General features: G+C 44.2%; 2 protein-coding genes across 5 annotated transcripts in view; both read left to right on the plus strand.

Moving 5' to 3' along the window:
- The first annotated feature begins 717 nt into the window (after positions 1-717).
- ccn2b (cellular communication network factor 2b) lies at positions 718-5,862 on the plus strand. The gene is made up of 5 exons (XM_042077422.1): positions 718-914; positions 1,774-1,990; positions 2,632-2,883; positions 3,579-3,790; positions 4,323-5,862. The coding sequence occupies exons 1-5, from the start codon at positions 861-863 to the stop codon at positions 4,626-4,628; spliced, it is 1,041 nt and encodes a 346-aa protein (XP_041933356.1). The 5' UTR covers positions 718-860; the 3' UTR covers positions 4,629-5,862.
- A 9,467-nt stretch (positions 5,863-15,329) lies between these two features.
- epb41a (erythrocyte membrane protein band 4.1a) overlaps positions 15,330-16,629 on the plus strand; it is a 79,410-nt gene continuing 78,110 nt past the window's right edge. For all 4 annotated transcript variants that reach the window (XM_042076519.1, XM_042076521.1, XM_042076520.1 and 1 more), the window contains exon 1: positions 15,330-15,398. In XM_042076519.1, coding sequence (XP_041932453.1) covers positions 15,365-15,398 — 34 coding nt within the window. In that variant the 5' untranslated portion in view covers positions 15,330-15,364. The remainder of the gene's footprint in view (positions 15,399-16,629) is intronic.

Consider the following 16,629-nt stretch of genomic DNA (forward strand, 5'->3'; position numbering starts at 1 on the left):
AAGTTCCCTGAACCCTCTGAAAATGCCACAGGCCTGTCTTTGTCTGTACTGTGCCTGCCTTTTCAGAACTTCACCTTGAGATCAGAGGTCTTGGACACTGGCTTTCACTGCCCTTCACTGCAGCCAGGAGGCAAATGTGTCTGACACCGAAAGGGTGTTGCTCATGTCCCTGCAGATTGGTCCACTCTAATAACTCTAAGGATCCAGACCAGTTATGAGCTATTACATTTCTTGAACTTGTTGTAAAGTACCTTACAAAACACTTACAAATATAAATAAATAACTGCACTACTTCAAGTGTCAAAACGGCAGTTTTGCAGGAATTATTTGCAATTCATATGCAGAAATGCTATATTTTTGGACATAAGACATATTGCATTGTATCTCAGTACTGTCCCATAACTACACTTATTTTTCATAAAGGAAGCTAGCTGCCAAATGAACACATGTAAATTGAACGTAAACATATCATTAACATAACATGATGTTAACTTAATGCACCATTAGTCTTGCACCAACGTTACCCCTGCCAGGCAGACAATGGCTTGGATTGACACAGAGGGCTGGTTTGGGAGTGGGGCTCGGTCTACTGCTTCTGCAGGCTATACCTCTCAGTAGTCAGGGAAAGCCATCTGGATTTCGAATATTTCTCTCCCCTCTGGGTCGCGTGGCATAACTTTCTTTTCTCGGGCTACACCCCGCGCGCAAGCGTATATAAACAGCGCGGATGCCTCAGAGCGCAACAGTCTAGCATCGACCTCTGCGAGTGACACCTCATAGTCCAAACCTGCAAGACAGTCCATTCCGGACGAAACAAACCTGTTAACTCGACTCGACTCTGTCAGTGTGTCGCTCCAAAGATGCTTGGGAAAACTATTACCAATGTATGTCTGCTGCTCGCTCTCGCTTTTTCGGTAAGTAGTGTATGATGTTTTTAAGTAGGCCTAGCACTTTTCTGACGCGATAAATGTTTGTTTCTCCTGACCCGTGGACATGGTGCGTAGGAAGGTGCGCATTACGCAAAATGCAACATTACTTAAAATGGAATGAACGGATACCATGGATAGGCTTTGTTACAATAAAAGCTCAAAGACAGTATAGTGATGCGATAGGCTATACTATTTGGTCGTTGTTTTGTGTTGTCATAATTTATGCAAGCCTATGATTACTTTCACATGCAGTAAAGCAAAACAAATGTGAAGGGAAGGTGGGAGTGGTTGTCTGTTGTCGGCTCAGTTACTAGGCTATGTTTGTTGTTCAGAGTAAGCTGAATTTATTTTTTAAATATTAAAAACTCGGTGAAAATGCTGTTTCGTTAGTGACAAAAGATTGAGTGCAAATATTTTATGACATACATAGGCCTTTCCTGCAAAGTTGAAGATATTCGACTTGTACATTTAGTTGAAGCCATCTGAATTAGTTTTTTATGAAGATGTTGATGTGTTTTTTCTGTTTACACGGGTAAATGGGTGAATGTTTTACATATAGCGAACGTGAACACTGAGTTTTGTCTGTCGGCATGCTTCAGGCAAACATCAGTGTTTACATGCTCGTAGAAAGTCTGCAGAACAGTCCGTAGCCTACTTACCGAGCGCACAGTGTCGCCACGCTGTGGTTTCTCACTGTAATACAGATGCATGGCTTCATAATACAATCACTGTAATGTCAGTGGGGGAAAAAGTATCCGACAAGTTGGGAAAACCTAAAGGACACTTACACACATTATTTATGTCTTAGACTAAAGCAATATTTTTTCCCTTTATTCCTGGTCAGGTTTTTGCCGAGGACTGCTCTCAACCCTGTGACTGCCCAACAGAGCCTCCTATGTGTTCTTACGGAACCAGCCTAGTTCTAGACGGCTGTGGGTGCTGTAAGGTGTGTGCCCGACAGGCCGGGGAACCCTGTTCTCTCCTGGAGCCCTGTGACCACCACAAAGAGCTCTACTGCGAGTACAGCCTCCTCAGTGACTCCGAAACCGGCATCTGCATGCGTGAGTGCCTACAAAAAAATATAAGACTACATTACCCATAATCACTCACCATGGGAAACAGCACTGTAATGTAGGGCATATCTTTATTGCATTCATAAGCGGGACTGTGTTCAATAACTGTGGGCTCAGGAGGGAGTCGACTTGAGTAATGGCTCGTGAAAGTATTTCACCTTGAATATGGTCCAACATTCCACCCGCTGCACATCTTGTGTAATGGGAGAGCCATTATTTTACTAGGGTTACTTATTGGCATCATTCTGTTAAATGAAAGCAGGTTTTGCAGAGCAAGGACACACCCAGCAGTGTCAGGGAGAGAGAGCGCAGTCTGAAGAATCCCATTCCTATAAAATTCCTCCTTTTCCTTTTCTTTCCTTTGCTCCGCTAACCTTTCCTTCCCTTTAACTTCCTCTCCTTCCCAAGTCTATTTGATTATATCCTTCCTTTCTCCATCCATTCGTTTTCCTTCTCTTTCTATTTGATTCTTTTTCTTTTCTTCCTTCCATTCATGTCCTTTCTTAAACTATCATATCCATCCTTTTCCCTTTTCTTTCCTCCCTTTTCTCCACTGTCCTTTCTTTTCTTCCCTCCTGTTTAATGCACTCTCTCTCTCTCTCTCTCTCTTTCTCTCTGTGTTGTTGCAGCTCAGGAGGGTCAGACGTGTGACCTGGGCGGTGTGATCTACCGCAGCGGCGAGACCTTCCAGCCCAGCTGCAAGCACCACTGCGTCTGCATGAACGGCGAGATCGGCTGTGTGCCCACCTGCGCCAGCGACGTGCGGCTGCCCTCGCCCGACTGCCCGTACCCGCGCCGCATCCAGATCCCCGGGCAGTGCTGCGAGGAGTGGGTCTGCGACGAGACGCCCCAGGAGGAGACCTTTGAGTCGGCCATGGCAGGTGAGAGGACTTCCCCAATATGCTTGGCTATTTCTACCATCCATCCAGAAATGACCTTCAGATCAGATCAGATCAACTTTATTTTATTTATTTAGTTATTTTTCTTTCTTTTTTTTATTTTATCCTTTATTTAACCAGATTAGTCACACTGAGACAGAGGTCTATTTTCCAAGTAAGCCCTGGCCAAGAAAGGCAGCACCTAGTTAGAGGGGATAAACACACACCATACAACACCATACAAATACACAGCACACAGCACACAGCACTTCATTGCCCCTAGGAGGGAGATTGGACTTGCAGAATAAAGTAAAGAGACATGTAGAGGATTCCCCCAAGCCCTTGTGCTCCTCTTCCAGTCCACTTACCGAAAAAAGGACCTGGTCATGACCCTTTATATACTGTATGAATGACCATGTTGATTTTGATTATTTTGATATACAAATAATTGTGAAGATTGTTTTTTCTCCAACATGTGAAGAAGTGAAAATAAGTGAAAAAAGTGAAAAGATAACAATAAACAAGTAACAAAACAAGTTGCAATCGGATGCATTCAAAGAGCAAGAGCAAATACAGTGACAACTAATATAAAGCTCTTTTTAACAGCAATTGACTAGTAAAGCAAACGGTTGTTAATAATGGAGAAAGAGCACATAAACAAGCTTGTAAGTGATTCCATGTCTGTGTTGCTCCTGCAGTCTTCCGCGAGGTGTCTGCCCACGGGCCGAAGCCGGAGAGCCCGCGGGACAACTGCCTCGTCCAGACCACGGAGTGGAGCGAGTGCTCGGCCACCTGCGGCATGGGCGTGTCTTCTCGCGTCACCAACGACAACGAGCGCTGCCAGCTGGAGCGGCAGACCCGCGTCTGCATGATTCGCCCGTGCCAGGCCGACCAGGAGAAGAGCATCAAGGTGGGCATCAAGTGGGCAGTGGAGGGGCATGGGGGGGGGGCACCAAGTGGGCACTGAGGGGGCATGGGGGGCACCAAGTGGGCACTGGGCAGGCATGGGGGTCAAAGTGTATCATTGGACCATACATCAGTTAAACTGCAGATCCAGCTGATAGCTTAATTAGAGCACCTCCCTAAGATGTCAAGCATATGACCATCAAATAATGAACTGTATGAGTACCTACTGAATTGAAACGCACACTTATACATGGAAGGCTAATATGAACATCTACTCTCATGGTGGCTGTTAATTCTAATCTGATGGTTAACAAAGTGTGAGCCCAGGGGGAAAAAGCCACTATTGTCAAAGGCCATTGTCACTGGGAAATTGTGTCAAATGCTTAGAATGTGTTTAATCAGACACATATCTGTTTCTGATGGACTCAGATACAAGATGGTGTTGGTGTACAGGTCCACTGTACTGAACTTCTGACTGATTCCGTGTGTGTGTGTGTGTGTGTGTGTGTGTGTGTGTCGCTGTCTTTCATCCACAGAAGGGGAAGAGGTGTATCCGTACCCCACGGAGCTCCCGCGGTATGCGCTTCGAGCTGTCCGGCTGCCGGAGTGTCCGCTCCTACCGGCCCAAGTTCTGCGGCACCTGCACTGATGGCCGCTGTTGCACGCCTCAAACCACCGCCACGGCCGAGGTGGAGTTCCGCTGCCCTGAGGGCGACACCTTCCGCCGCAAGATGATGTTCATCAAGACGTGCATGTGCCACCACGACTGCCCGCGCGAGAATGACATCTTCCTATCGACAAACGTCAGGCACATGGCCAATGACTACGAGAACGACATGTGAGGGGGAGAGAAGCGAAGCAAACTCGCTGCCATTTTTAAACAACATGGCTTATAAGCACACACACATACACACACTCTCTCTCACACACACACACACACACACACACACACACACACACACACAAATGCAGGTTTGTCAGTAACCCACATACATATATACAGAATTGGCAGCTCTTCAGCTCCTCTGGAAATCCACCTTCCCTGATCCCACCCAGTATAGGAGTATAGGACAAAAATCTTCACGTGTCCGTGTGAGAAATATGAAAACGTGTGAGGTATTAGCTTGTGGACAAGTGGTTATTATTATTTTGTTTTTGCTGTTGTATTTTGCATTTTTTTGTTTTTAATGTGCAGCTCTGAGGTCGCCTGTACAGATGGTGTTAAGTCGACCTTTCGCACTGAGGGGAGTGGACGAGTGTGTATATGTGTGTGTGTGTGTGTGTGTGTGTGTGTGTGTGTGTGTGTGCGCGTGTGCGCGCGCGCGAGTGTGATAGTGTGTGTGCGTGCGTGTGTCTGTTTCCTGATAACCATTTCACAGTATTAAAACACAGGTTCCTGGAACTTAGGACCAGGAACTGATAAAAAAAAATCTGACAAAAATGCTTCAAGCAAATGCCTACCTAATTTTTTCCACTTATAAGTATTATTTAATTGTCTATTATTATTATTATTTTATTTTTTATTGTATTGTCTCCCCACCACTGTTTTTGATGAGTGCCCTCATTCTCTGAGGGTGACTATTGTTGATTAACAACAGATCCCATTCATCTCAGACTTATTTATGGGGTCTCATAAATTAAAGACATTTAAATGTTCATGTTTTTAAGAACCTAACGAGACTGTGTCACCAATGTAATTTTGACCTATGACCCTTACCAACGGACCCTATTATAGGGTAGAAAAGAACCTAGCAAGACCCCCAAATTCCATATGGAAGATGATATCCAGAAATCCCAGTACGATTGTCACATAGCTTAAGTATAGCATTTATTTAAAAGAGTGATAAAAAAATACGCTAGTAAAAATGGACAAATACACCATGTGTAAATGCTGTCAGAAGACTGTGTACAGTTTTGTACTAATTTATGTAGCTGTTTAAACACGCCGTTGTAGTTGGATGTATTTGTACTGTATTGTAACTGTGTTTTCACTGTAACCACCTGGCAATGATACGAGTGAGATCCTGTCTGTTGCACTTTTTGTTTTCCAATAAAGAAAATATATTTTTATACATACATCTGCGTCCACTGACAGTGCTTTTATCTTCATGATGTGTCTATATTTAGAAACAGTGTGGAGGGGAGTGGTCAGCCACTCCCTGGAACATCAGTGCTGTTCTAGAACTGATTGTGCAGTTGCTGAGTGTTCTGACAACAACAATCTGTGTGAGTGCCGTCTCTACAAGAACTCATTCAACGTCCTCTCTAAACCCAAAAGATAGAGGATACTGGGTTGATAAAGTTATGCTTTTGTGTCTGCACCTTACAGTGAAGGCCACTGTAGATGATGAAGCATAACAATTTCTGACTCACTTATTCTTTTAGCTGATAATTTTATTCAAGCGACTTACATAGGCTACGTTGGTTATTACAAGGGCCAGTCTGCCCAGAGCAACTCGGGGGTTAAGTGCCTTGCTCAAGGGCACAACCTCAGCCACACTTATATATACACACTTATATTATCATAGGGGAACACAGCCTGCTGTCAATGTATAAGGACTGAATGTCCTCTCTTTTGGGTACCTGTCCTCCTTTTATGGCATGTACCGCACACAACAGAGAACAATGTAGCTAGTAACAAGTAGCCATGATGGAAAAAGTGCATTCTCCCCTAAGCTTTGGAAAGAATTTTTGTTTTAGGAGAAATAAAATAAAACTTTTTTTTTTTTTTTTGGGGGGGGGGTCCTTTTTGCTCCTTTGTCCTCCTGCCTCCCTTTTTTAGAATGTCACGCCAGTCATCACCCTATCTGCCCCCCCCCCATTTAAACCATCCAGAGTATTTACTCCAGGTATGAACAAGTGCCATGTCCGTGCCTGAGCATCAGGTTTGAATACTCGATTCCTTTCGATTTCAGGAGCTAATTACTCAGACATTGTCCAGACATTTCCCGGAGGTCAGTCTGCCCAGAGCAACTCATCTGAAAACAGCGTATGAGAAGTTACAGAGGAGGTGGTGGGGAGGTGGCCTTACTGGCATTTCCACTGTGAAGCAGCAATAATCATTCACTTGATGTGCGTGAGAAGCTGAATCTGGGCCGCCTGTAATCCATCCTGCCTGGGTTGGGAAACAACCCCCAAAACACCACTGAATGAACAAACACGAAAACCGGCACAAACAAATCGCCCCGAATAAAATAAAACAATCACTCGTCTCCCAGGCCCTTCAGCTGTTGCAGCTGTCCAGCCTATATGGCACTGCTGCTGCTGACGGCTGACCACTGCTGACGGCCGACCGCTGCTGTGGATGATGTCTTTGGCTCTGGCTCATCCCTTACTGAGCAGACTGGCGGACGATGCAGGCAGGGAGGCGAACGGGCAGGCAGGCAGGCAGCCAGTTCCGCAGGAGCTAATCTGCAGGGGTGGTGGGTGTATCGGCGCCTCCCATGAGCCTCTCTCTATCTCAGGCACCAGATAATCACACAGGCTGTGGGGGTTACCCCGGGAAGCCCCCTCTCTTTCTCCCCTTCTCTGCCTCCCTCCCTCCATCCCTCTCTCCATCTCTGTGCCCCTCCCTTCCTGCCCCCAAGAAGCACTGGCCCGGACTCTGGAATGGATCTCCTAGACGGGACCTGTTCTGAGGTGCATCTTTTTCCAGATGCGTCATTGAACAACAACCAATGGTAAACGATAGAGAGACTCATCAATTTCTACACATCCTTCTCTCTCCATGGTAACTACGGTGGTTGCTCAGTGATGCCTCTGGGAAATGTAGTCCGCTCCTGGTGGGGAGCCAGTGTAGTGTCGGATCAGAGTTGAGTCCATGCCGGTGTTGACAGCTTTCTGGGTCTTCTCTTCATACAGGGATGAGATGCGTCTATTCTTCTGTCCTGTGCTTTTCATGGTTGTTAACGGGCTGAATCACTTGTGCTTGTGTGTGTGTGTGTGTGTGTGTGTGTGTAGTTATGCGTGGGCTCAGTGTTGGTTATGAAGCCCTATAGAAAATGGGGAAGGATCAGAATTCAACCATCACCAGTGCCACCAGTTTGAATATTATTGTTTTTCTTTTGTGATAACTCAATAGACAGGATTTTTCACAATTATTTTATGGTCCACTAGTTTTCACTAAATATCACTATGCATCATTCATGACTTGATCTGAAAATAGACCAGTGTACGTAGGTACTAAAACAGGTGAGACCATAGTTGCTCATTCCTATCATTATCAGAAACTAGACTCTTGTACTCTAACGTTATTGCATTCTGACTTTCAATAATAAAACAAAACCTTGACCAAGAAATTACGCTTTAACCAAACTATGTACTGGGTTAAACAAATGCAACAGCCTCTGCTGTGAGAATGTTTATTCTCTGTGTGTTTTAAATTAGGCTTGTTTACATGACCTTCTTGTCCCAGTGTTCCTGCAATCAATTACACTGCTATTGCACCGCAGCTTGACAGAGGTGGTGGAATTCATACCTGGCAATGGTTTCAGGAGTGGGTGGAATAACCGGCTGTCAATGAGTGCTCTACATTTTTGCAAATCACAGAAATATGCAAGCACACACAAGTACACACACACATGCGCGCTAGCAAACGCAAGTACACTAACCCGCCCACAGCCAGCCACACACACACACACACACACACACACTCACACACCACATACATAGACATACACTCGCAAGCACGTGTACATGCACGCACACAGTCAGGCACGCACACACACACACACACACACACTATACACACACGCACACACACACACACACCACACATGCTAGCACACTCACCTGCCCACAGCCACACACACTCCACCCACACCCACACAACTGTTCAGTCATATGCATCCAAAGTAAACCTCTCACATCTATAAACATTACTCAAACAGAGGTGCATAGATGCATGCAACACAGTGTGTGCGTAGGTGCATACATGCTCACCCAACCCAAGCCCACACCTCTACGCACACACACACACACACACACACACACACACACACACACACACACACACACACACACAGACACACACACACACATACACACACACACACACACACAGACACACACACACTTGTGTACACACACCCACGCTCTACTGATAGTGGGACATCTAAAAATAGACCTGCTGGCTATTTTGATCATCATTGATGATCAAAAATAATAAGACAAGCACCAAACAATATATTTTTAAATACCAAAAAAAAAGATATTGGCCCCTTCAGTCAGCCAAATACATGTTATGCAATTAACATTTCAAGAATTTCAAGTATGCTTATGTAAGTGTGTACCTTATTGAAATAATTTTCAAAACATCTGAAACTTGCCCATGGCAAACACCTGACCTTTAACATTGAGAAAAACTCAATTGGTCATTTGGGTGTAGTGTCTGGCTATAATTCCCAGGACAATTATATAGCATGACCTTTAAAAACAACATGCCGCTCTGACGTACATTAAAGAGGCGATGTTCGCATTGAGTAGCTCCTGCTGTCGATACGTTAAGGCTGATATCGCTCTGCAATAGGCGCCGCTGGAGCAAGAAAAAGTACAGCTGGTAATCAAATGGGAGAAGGGCTCTTCCCGACTTGTGTCAATCAATCAGATACCTGTGATCACTCTGGTCCAATCGGGTTTCGCTGAAGGCGGGACTCCAGCCAACTCCTTGCCTTGCGCTTCGCCGGAGCGTCACCCCCCCTTTTCTGTCAAGAGTGACGTTTTTTCTACTGAGTAAGCCAATGCTGGTGGGAACTGCAAAATTACAGTAGCGAAACCCCCCACTGCACAAAGAGGATAAAATACCCCAAACTGAAGACAAACAAACTGGTGACAACGCACAGCTATTCTCTCAGGTAAAACAAGACAGCCATGACACTTTCTGGTATAATTTATGAGGTGTTACAGGACTCGGGTTTATTGACAATAAATCAATGTTATCTCTTAGTTGCAAAAAATTATGAGGAGCGGTAAAATCACCTTGTAGACTATTGTTGACTGTCTATTTTGGTCATGAGTAGGTCGTGAATAATTACGTGCTTTCTCAATCCATGATTGATTTGACATGGATTTATGTATTGCGTCGCAATTTCTGTCTTTTGGGGATATTATGTTGGGGCGCTTTACTATATGTGGTTACTACGTACAACGTTCTGGTCTTGTCAGGTGAAACAGCAACGTGTGGAATTAGGAAGAGCTAAAATAAATCGGTGTGAAGAAGATTCCAGGTGGATTAGGCGCTGAAGTAGCCGCTGGGAGAGCGCACCCTTTGACTCCGGCCGTGTTATGTTCGCCGCCGTGCGATGACAGCTGTCATCGTTTGGAATGGGGAGTTGCTATTGTAAAATTAATTTTCACTGTCTGTAGTCTGTGGGCGGCCTCAAAACCACACAAAACAAAATGTGTATTATTTATCTATTTAGTCTCCTAAAGAAATAGCATTATATGGAATGCCAAGGAATGTAATTTTCCGGTGGGAATTTAATTTTCTTCACAGAGCGCTGCCTACAGCTGTATGTTTAGCCTATGATTTCATTGTCTCATTGCCGAGGCTTTCCCAGCGAGCTAGCGTGATGTGGCTAAGTGTATCATAATTTCTGACGGGTTGCTGCATGGATACAGCGGGAGCACCGAGTCTCATGCCCCCGTTCCGTTTCTGCGGATACAACCAGCCCCGCCTCACGAGTGGTCATGGTCGCCGGCAGACGAAATGTAAATAGTTGTGTTTGCGGGCCTCCGCCGCAATTCCGGACTTATCATTGTGGTCGGCGCTTTAGTCATTTATTTGCCGAGGTAAACATTGAAGGGACAGCTGATTTCTTCCTATTCTTCTCATTGTTTTCTTGGTTCTTTTTTTGCTGAGACGTGAGCGGCTGTTCGGTCTTGATGCGGTGGTGTTTGGCTAAGCGTTACCCTTAAGAATATATGGCTGGTTACAGCAGCATCCTCTTCAGCAGTGCGCCCCTCCCGCAAGCACATTCGAACGACTCCACACAGAATAGTTTTCCCGTTCCTGTTTCAGTGGGTCCTGCAGTGAACAACATTGGCCCAGATGTTACAGGCTACACTCTCTTCTCTGTTCCGTGTAGCCTACTTTTATGACTATCCGGGTGCGTGGCACATCTGCCAGTGTCTGCCACATATTCATTGACAACAAAAAATCCTTTGCCTCAATCATAAGTAGGAAGCTTAACCTAAAAGCTACCAGAGGCAGACCAGTGGTGACAGCACAGGTGTCCATTCTCCTCCAACAATGCCATTCTTGTAAAACAACATTGTTGAATCAACTTGCCATTCATGTATTATGCTGTCTTAGAATTTTAGTACCATCATTAATGTTGTGACTATAGTCTTTGACCAGGGATTTAAAAACGTTTCAGATAATGCATGTTCCAGCAATAACCTGACCCATTCATGGAACGACCTTACAGCAAAAAAGGGCCATAAATTGATTTCCCCCACCCCCAGCAAAGGAAAAAAGTCACAGAGGCAAGTTCATCCTGTACCATCATCAGCTTTATGTGAGCCACGATGATGATGGCAACCTTTTAATGCATTTCCTTTGGGTATAAAAGCAGAAGACAGGTGCCGATAGATTTGTGCTGCTTCAGGCAGAGGTTAGCCTCTCTGTGCACTACAGTGAGCCAGGCGAGCTTTTTTTAGTGCACTCCGCTAAATAGAGCATTGTGTCCCCTAAGACATTCAGGTTTGTGAGACTAATGTACAAGTCAAAGGGACTTCTCTTGTGCTGTTTTTTACCCTGGAGACAGAGCTTTCTTATTCACCTATTCAGGCAGGCCGAGGGTTCTGGCTCAGTGAACAGCAGAGAAGTAAGGGCAGCGCACTGGACAAAGTGGTGTCTATTTATGCTTTGCGAATGGTTAGTTAAGAGGTACGGTTTGGTCTTTGTAGCAACTGATGACTATATAATATACAAGTTTGTGTGAGGAGTAACAGATCTTTTTCTTCATTTAAAACATCTGACTGTAAGTTCAGTATTTTGAATAACCACAAATGTTATTTTATCCGTCCCCACCCTGTCACCCATCCATGCGGACACATACTGTACACACACACACACACACACACACACACACACATGCACACACACACACACACACACACACACACGCACACACGCACACACACACACACACACACACACACACACACACACATGCACACACACACACACACACACACACACATGCACACACACACACACACACACACACACACACACACACACACACACACACACACACGCCAACACACACATATCCACCCATAGAGATGCACCAACCCAATGAAGATCACATAGAGTTCATGCACACACACACACACACACACACACACACACACACACACACACACACACACACACACCGTCTGCAGCAGTACTACAGAGACGTCTCTCCTGCTGGCTCTGGGGTTTGGCCAAGGCCTACTTACCTTACAGAAGGCACCACACTACCCTTACAAATCAAATTCTGACATTCTATTCACCCTCAGAGTAAACAACACCGTCTAATTCACCAGGGCAAATTCTATTCACCCGCAGAGTAAACAACACCGTCTAATTCACGAGGGCAAATTCTATTCACCCTCAGAGTAAAAACAATAGGGTGTAATCCACCAGGGCAAATTCTCTCTCAGTCTGCAGCTGCACTCCACCCCAGCAGGACCAATAGCAGCAGCTGCCTGGGCAGACATTTGCATTATACATGTATTCATTGGGTACAGCACACTTACATCCAAAAGCATCTTACAGCACAGATATACAGTTTCATCAGTGTGATGATCGTTTCCCACAGTGCACATAGACACAGAAATACAGAGAGCAAATCACAAGGACTGGGATGTAGCCCAACGCTTCATTTGTGCATTTTAGAGGATGCTTTTGTACAAATTACAAATGCACATTCACTACTGTTCGAAATACATTTTTATAAGCAGTGTTCTTTGGGTATCGATCCCATGACCTTGGTGTTTTCAGAATCTCGCTCTACCAGTTCCTCCACCAGCATATTTAAACTTTGACTTTCTCTGTAATCCAAATCAGTTGAAGAAACACACACTGCTAGCATCACTCTTTGGCCCTGTTCGATCTTCAGTCCCATGTTAGTGTCAGTGGCTATTCAGGGATGCTGATATGAGAAACGGCCCGACCACACAGGCTGGGTGTGACGCTATCATCCATCATGCACTGGTCTGGTCTCCATTATCTCCTGCAAATGGGCGTTCACGGGAGGAGAAAGGAGATGAGTGATCTTGGACAAGATGAAGATCCGGACACGCCGGGGAAATGAAACATGAGAAACCTGTCTTTGGCCCTAATGGGAATTAGGTTTCATTTCGAAAGGCATTAAATATTGAAGGTGTCTGCAGTCCGATAAGAGCACGGGAAAGTATTTATAGAGAAGAGACCCCTTTTTTTACCCGCCTCAGCCGTCCATAATGATAAATCTGCAGGCCACAGCAGAGTTGGGGTGTTCAAGTTGAGCTGAACTAAAAGAAGGTGGGAGGTCGACAGACATACAGAGAGACAGCAAGAGAGAAAGAGAGAGAGAGAGAAAGAGAGGGGGGCAGGACAAAAGAGAGCAGGGGAAATGTTACTTTGTTACTAGACAGAGAGTTTTACATAGACAGAGATAGACAGACAGAGTGAGGGTGTGTGTGAGAGAAAGAGAGAGAGAGAGAGAGAGAGAGAGTCAGAGGAAGATCACACATCAAGGCAATTCCACAGAACTTCAAAACTCCCTCACCACACTTACTGCAAAGTACAGGGCCTCATGGTGCCTCTTTTCCTCTGTAAGCAGTGCTGTGCTCAAGAGCGGCTCTCTCCTCATTACAGTAACAGCGTCAGGCCTACAGGATGCCACTGGAGCTAGAGTCCACACAAAGCCTGTCCGACAAACTTCTCAAAGATTTCATCCTTCTAAAAAAAACGTCCTCTGCTCCCAATCCCACACAGCAGGGCAGGCTGCTCAGAATATTACATGAAGGCTTAGCCTAGCTGCTTCAACGATGACAGGCCAGATTAATTATTTAGCGCTGTGCCAACAAACGTTTACTGAGCTCCAAGTTCCTCCGTTAAATGCATAGAGATGAAATGTACATTATATTTTTGATGATGCAGAAGTGATGTGGATGGCTGGTTTGTGTTGAATAATTAACATTTCATTTGGCTGTACCACCACATCATATTGTCATGTTGATACAGTCTAACCACACTTGGAATTGATATTCAGTAACTTGTACATGCTAACTTTAACCACAAAATCTTAACCACTTATTGAATCTGTTGCTGAATTGTCGGTAGAGTACATACTGCACCATTAAGATAGTACATGTTAATCTAAACTAACGATATACAGTACCTCTACAGGTATAATCCATACTTTAAGAGCTCTAGTCTCATGTTACAGTTTTTTCTGATTGCTTAAGCACATTTTTTGTAACTATGGCTTTTTTTGTAAAACTCTACACACAAATGGCAAAACCTCTCACCCAATCAGCAAAACATTGTAGTTCTCTTGCAAAAGCTAACATACTTTGCTTAACTCTTCACACCTTCGTAAAAATGGTGTTTTCGTATCTAACAGTAAACACAAGCCATCACAATAGTAAGCACACAATGTGCCAACAACACACTGATGGTATGAATAAAAAACACATCTGGCTTTTGCTTTCTCTGTGCACAAGGTAGACTATGTCAGTTTGAGGTCATACTTTTGTCATAGTTCTGTAAACATACAGGGATCCAAACGTCAAGTATTACTGTAGTGTTTATTTACACACATCAAAACAAACACAAGTGTGTTTTTCCAAGTCAAAACACAAAATAGCATTTCACTGAGACAAAACAAATCAGTCTACATCGGGTCGTCTCTCTCAAAATTCTGTCTACATCACATGCAATGTCCTAGTCCAAGGCACCGGGAAAAATATATTCTGGAATGACGTATCCAGGCCTGACATGACAATATCCCCACATGTAGACTGTTTTTTTTGTCTGTAAAAGGGCTATTTCTTTCTCTTCTCACTCTTCCTGCTCACTCCATTGTACCCATTGTACATTACCTGTGGCTTATTTATAGTGCTTAGGCTGATTGCAAAGTGAACTAATTATCTAAAACAGTTTTCACATGAGAAAGTGTGCCAGAGAGTTGGCAAAATAGTGTAAATAATAGCCATTGTGCCTACAGTTGTGCAAAGTGTGAGTTAAAAAATTGCAAACTGAGTGCAAAGCAGTGTTTGTGCTTTTAGTTTTGCGAACTCAGTGAGTGGTTTTGCCATTTGTGTGTAGAGTTTTGCAAAAAAAGCCATAGTTACAAAAAATCTGTTTAAGCATTCAGAAAAAACTGTAATATCAAATAATTGACCTGCTAATATTCTTTGTTTCACAAAATATGATATACAAGAGGCTAGTTTTAGTTATAGTTGGCTTTGTATAGCTTTGGTTTCAAGCTTTAGTGACTTTAGTATATTTATGGGGTGAGATTTTTGCTGACTGTCTCCTCCTCCTCTCTCCCTTCTCGCTCTGTGTGGACTTCCTGGGCTCATCCTTCAATGGCTGCCAATGTCTGCTGGAACATCCTGGTCTGCCTGCTGCGGTGAGTATATTATGGAAGTGTGCTCACACACACAGACACACACACACACACACACACACACACACAAACTCACACAAATAAGCAGGCACCCAATGTCTTTAGAGTCAGGTCATGTAATAATGCCTATTTTCTGCTGTGAAGAAAGATCAGTGTGTGTGTGTGTGTGTGTGTGTGTGTGTGTGTGGTGTGTGTGTGCGTGTGTGTATGTATGTATTCGTGAGAGAGAGAGGGAATGAAAGAGACGTACAGAGAAAGTAATGTGCCCACAAGATCATACAGTAAGTGTGTGTGAGCGAGAAAGACAAAAAAGAGTGATAGAAAGTGTGTGTGTGTGTGTGTGTGTGTGTGTGTGTGTGTGTGTGTGTGTGTGTGTGTGTGTGTGTATTGATGAATGTAGGCACTACTTTCATGTGTATGTTCTTGAGGCGACTTTCTGACTCCAAGTGGACTTTGCTCCGTCCGTGCCAGGCTACAGTACATTCTCCCATCTCTGTCCATTGATTTTCTAATGCCACAGACTGTTGGAGGGTAGCATTTGTTGAGCTGCAGGGAACATTAAGCGGCCTCTTAAAACAAATGTAGTGAAACTGCTGATGTAGGTCCTTCTGTCTGGTCCCCTGCTCTATGTCAACATGGCCTATTTCACCTGGCCCCACCTATCTGGGCTGACTAAGAACCTGTTCTGGGGATGTATTATTAGAACGGTGGGCTTTTTTTACTCTCTCTAACAAAACAAGGACATTTTTTTTACTGGTCCAGAAAAGTTGAGTGTTTATTGTCTGGTCTGATTCAGTTGCCACCGTTGTGATTAGTTCCATGTCAGATGTGGTTGATCCAGCTTTTATGATATTAAATAAAAGCTATATAGATTATATAATCATATAGATTATATAATTTCCTGCAGAAAAGTGATTCTTTGGTGAAAGTGAGGTATCACCTCATAGAGTGCAATAGTGAAAACCAAACCTTTGTGTGAGGAAAAATAACATTTGCAGTCAAAAAAAGGCTTGATTCAGAGACCCTGTATGTTTGATAATGTAGTTTGTGAGTCTTGCTCTGAGGCTCTCATGTGATGACCTGTTCAAGGTGAAAGGTTATCTAGATCACAAAGGACACAGGCAGGTTTGCCCTGTCTGTTCTGACAGCTGTGCACTGAAGATAAATAACCATCCAAAACATGTCCATGTGCTTTGGTGGGGGAAATGCCAAGGCTTTAGGAAAACCCTGTTGT

This window comes from Alosa sapidissima, chromosome 21 (assembly GCF_018492685.1).
Source record: "Alosa sapidissima isolate fAloSap1 chromosome 21, fAloSap1.pri, whole genome shotgun sequence".
NCBI classification, from domain to species: domain Eukaryota; kingdom Metazoa; phylum Chordata; class Actinopteri; order Clupeiformes; family Clupeidae; genus Alosa; species Alosa sapidissima.